Source organism: Sycon ciliatum, chromosome 5, assembly GCF_964019385.1.
Source record: "Sycon ciliatum chromosome 5, ocSycCili1.1, whole genome shotgun sequence".
In the NCBI taxonomy this organism is placed as follows: Eukaryota; Metazoa; Porifera; class Calcarea; order Leucosolenida; family Sycettidae; genus Sycon; species Sycon ciliatum.
The window spans coordinates 31325905-31330295 of NC_088647.1; the positions used below are offsets into that span (position 1 = coordinate 31325905).

A 4391-nucleotide genomic window follows, 5' to 3' on the forward strand; every position below is an offset into this window, starting at 1 on the left:
ACTACCGCTAGCCGTATCAGCGCGGGGAGACAGCCGCAGCCGCCGCAGCTTACGGCGCACCCAGACGGCGGCCACCACCACCAGCAGCGCCTCGACCAGAAAGCCAGTCAGCAGTGCCGCAATGCCCATCGTCGCTCCACGCACGCCCACCGCCGGCAGGATAAAGAGCATGGCCACGATGACGGCGACACGCGTGGGCGCTGAGGGCGCTACGGCCTTGGTACGCTCGTGCAGCATGAGCCAGCCCGTGTAGTGCGACCGCACGGCCACCGCCACGCCAAAGAACGTGAAAATGCGCAACGGCACGACGGAGGCGCTTGCCAAGTCGTCCGACACGCCGTTGACGCTCTTGAGCATGGCCACCGCCACGCCGGGAATCCAAAACAAGACGAACATCATGCCAATGCTGATGGCCAGGCAGAGGAGCATGAACAGCGAGATGCTCCGCGAGGGCATCTTCCTCACGCTGGCGCCACCAGCGCCACTACCGTTCTCCGCTCGCTTACGACGGAACGTCGGCGCCAGAGCTCGGGTTTCGTTCAGCCATCCGTACGGCAGGTGGCCGATGGGAAACGTCAGCGACAGCACCGCCACTGTGCGATCCGCTGCCTCCTTGCTGAGTCCGCTGGAGCGGGCACACAGCAGGTTGACGATTGGCCGGCTGATGCTCTGCATTGCCTTGACGAGCGCCAGCGGCCAGAAGAAGCGCAGGATGCGGGCATAGCCCGGGCTGTTAGCCGATACACCGTCGTCCGGCCGGCCACTGCCGAGCGTCGAGTGCACGAAATAGAAATACCCAAACACGACCATGGCGAGCCGCACCACCACGCCAGCGTGCAGTGCAATCAGCGGGATCGCCAGCGGTTGGCTGCACAGCAGAGACGTGTGCAGCAGCACGGTCACCGTGACGATCTGCAGGCCCATGTCGGCCATGGACGCCATGCCGACGAACCCGCTGCACTTGACACGCAGCAGGCAGCCGCTGTGCAGGTTGGCTATGCTGTCCAGCAGCGGGAACGCACACATGCTGACGAACGACAGATACGCTGCCTTGCCGGTTGCGGCGTTCACGCCATGCAAGTCCTCCACGAACAGAACACCGAGCTTGGTGGCACCCAGCAAGGCCAGCAGCACTGCCGTCACGCACCCACACAGCAGTAAAATAATCAGCGATCGTCTCCTGGACGCATGGTCTGTCACCAGGACAAGGCCGACGTTCTTAAACTCGCCCAGCGAATTCGTGAACAGCTTCACCAGCGTGTAGGCCAGTCCGAAGCCGGCCAGAGTCGTCACTGCATTGGTGCCCCTCGCCACACTACGATTGAGCACTTGCTGCCCGACATCCTTCGCAATGTTGGTAAATGCAATGGGAGCCAGGAAGCGACCCAATTGAGCGAAGTCTCCACGCAGCGTCTGCGTCTGCATTTTCAGCCAGCAAAAACAGGTATGAACTGACTGTATGCAGTACTCTTCATACTCGTAACGCTTTATTGGAGTTTCTGACTGCAGTACGACTACGAGTTCATCTCCAGTCTAAAATTGATCTGAGCGTCTAGTGCTTGCTACAGCCATTCCCACAGCTACAATTGTAGTGCTATAATATTATTGTAGTGGAAGCCCTGACATGACAGGGGGGAAACAAGGAAGAAAGAATAATAATAATAATAATAATAATAATAATAATAATAGCATTGAGTTTGAATGGGGAATATTTTTGCTTCTTTGATTGATGATATTTTGAGAACTTACTTTTAAAGTCTTTGAAACTCCGATGACGTCAACGTAGACCCAAATACGTAAGGTGGCCTACTTGTAAGCCAAGGCGGCGTAGGAAGGCCTCGGCCTCGTCATCTTCCCATATTCAAGTAGGTATAGTTAACCTCTTTAGCACGACGCTACCTGAGCGCGCCCCACGCGACAACACCTGTAAAAGTCGCATTTTCCCATGAAAGTACTAGCTGCTCAAGGATCGATAACTTTACCTTCCCTTGGACGAATTCCACGATCTTGAGCTTCCTGGAAAGGTCTTGAGACGAGTGACAAACTGGTGTCAAACCTAGCTCGGAGCGAAACCAAAACCCCGTGCTACAGTCTGGCAAACTTCATCCACGCGCTCGACAGACTTGAGCACGGCCAAGACTAACCAAGCTCAAATATTCAGCTGCCATTTCGGTCTCCTTGCTCGTATCGAGCTCAAATTTTTTGTGAGGACTCACGGGATCCACTACCATCATTTGAATCTTGTTTCCATGGCAGCAGGTAGCGCACAAATGATCCATGATGGAAAATACGCGTTCTGCAGACTGCGCAAAAAAATCGCAAAAAAATCGAGTTGAAATTTGCCGTGTCGAGTCGCATATCTCAACAACCGGTGGTCGCATCGCTTCGGCGATTGTTTCTATCGCCAGCTGAGAGTTTTCTCTTGCAGATACATGTTTCGATTGTGAGAATCGACCAAGTATTGAGTGAGTTACGATAGTTTGAACAAGTCACTATGGACTCAACACGGACCCCACGACTATGAGATGCAGGTTCAGTGTACAGTGTACAGCGCGCGTCGTACTAGTACGACGGCCGTGGGGCATGCAACTCATGTGCGTCGTACTAGTACGACGCTCGCGCTAAAGGGGTTAAAGTTCCCCCAAATAATTATTTCATATCATCAGCGATGATGGCAGATGCCCTCCTGGGTGTGGAGAGAATCAGCTTGCGTGGCGTAGCCAGGAGTCGCCAAGGACAGTGTGCATGGTGTGTGGTCATGTTAAAAGTAAGTAAAGAATCTTTGAATTTTCAAAAACACGTACTCTTAGAGAAACCATTCTTCAATGTAAAATTGTTGATACCAAGAGTCCATAACTAACACTTGTGCCAGACATGTTTATGCACTCTTGTTGATACATGAAATAAAATTATGTTCCCATTTTGAACTTTACATAAGACAGTCAGTGTAGAAACAATTACATGCCGGTAGGCAGAACGTTTTATCAGTGCAACGGCGTTACCGGTTACTCTCGCAGTCTGGATTGTTAAAACTTGTTATGTACCGGTCTATGTAACGTTATAGTATAATACACATCTTCAATTGCTTCCTGGCCCCATGAACCATGAGAACAAGCTGCCGGCAGAACTGCCACGGTTTAACTCACCGGCGTCTGGAGCTTCAGCCGGGCCGACGATGCGGTTCTCACCACCCAGTGATGAGTCATACATGTACATGTACATCTGTACCTGCATGGCCGCATGGACTTGTGATAGCCCTTGCAGATTTCTCAGTTTGCAAACAGCTGTGTGGTCTAGTAGTGTCACAAAAGTTTGTTGACTATTAAACAAATTTAAATGTTTTTTTAAACAGTGTATGGCCACATGATTTTTAATTCTCCCCATTAGGCATAGCCCGATTTTGCTAGCAATTCTGCTAGCAATCGAAGAATTTTGAAAGTGAAATTGCTGGCAAAGCGGAGCAAAATATCGGTGTGTTCGCTGGAAATTGGGGTTTTACACTTATGGTGCATGTGACTCATTTTTGCACAGTTTTATCCAGGGAGTAGTACAATACAGGGAGTAGTACAATTGTACTACTCCCTGGTTTTATCAACACGTAACTCACTTTTTCTCATTTTTGCCAACACGTGACCCACTTTCGGTCAGTTTTCCCACACGTGGCACAAATTTTGGAGCAAAAAGGGAGCAAAATATCGAGTTGGCTGGCAAAATGAACGCAAAATATCGAGGATGAGCCAGCAAATTTTTTGCGGCAAAATATCGAAGCTTCACTGGCAAAATCGGACTTTTCCTACTCCCCATCACACTAGAAATACAAACAAGAGAGTTACAAAATTGAGAAGAAGGAGCGACAACCCGGCCATTATGGAATCCAATACACCATACCACCACATTGCGCTCTTGGCCGATCCAAACTCTGCACTCACATCACCATCACCACAGCGAGGACAATTCCGGTATATACATGTAGATTGATATTGACAAAGACCCTCCAGACAGCTGTTTCGCTCCTCCTGTGCTCATCAGTGGAGGCATTATGATGTTGAATGAAAGAATAACAAGAATAGACTGATCTTTATATGGCTAAAGAGAGTTACATGTAGCGATAACATGTTTCATGGTCCTTGAATCAGTTGCCATGCCCGCATACTAGTACTGCATGTACATGTCATGCACAGTCCTGCTCAATGAAATCCAGTCGTGTTACTCAAGTTTGCGCCTTGCACCATTTTGCAGCCCCGGGTGTTCGCAGTACAGGTCTAGGGCTGCGCAACGCCCGGCGGCGCGTACTTGAGTGACGCTGTGACTGGATTTCATTGGGCAGCTCTGTACTACCAAGAGGTTCAGTGTAACAAAAAACGTTGGCCAGTCCGGGACCGTGTACTGCC

The 4391-nt window shown here is 50.5% G+C and overlaps 1 protein-coding gene across 1 annotated transcript in view; it reads right to left on the reverse strand.

The window, feature by feature from the left end:
* The window catches only part of LOC135818334 (progressive ankylosis protein homolog B-like), a 2453-nt gene extending 822 nt beyond the window's left edge, over nt 1-1631 (reverse strand). The window contains exon 1 of the mRNA XM_065331691.1: nt 1-1631. This exon is cut by the window's left edge and continues 822 nt beyond it. Coding sequence (XP_065187763.1) covers nt 1-1425 — 1425 coding nt within the window. The 5' untranslated portion in view covers nt 1426-1631.
* Nucleotides 1632-4391: the final 2760 nt, after the last annotated feature.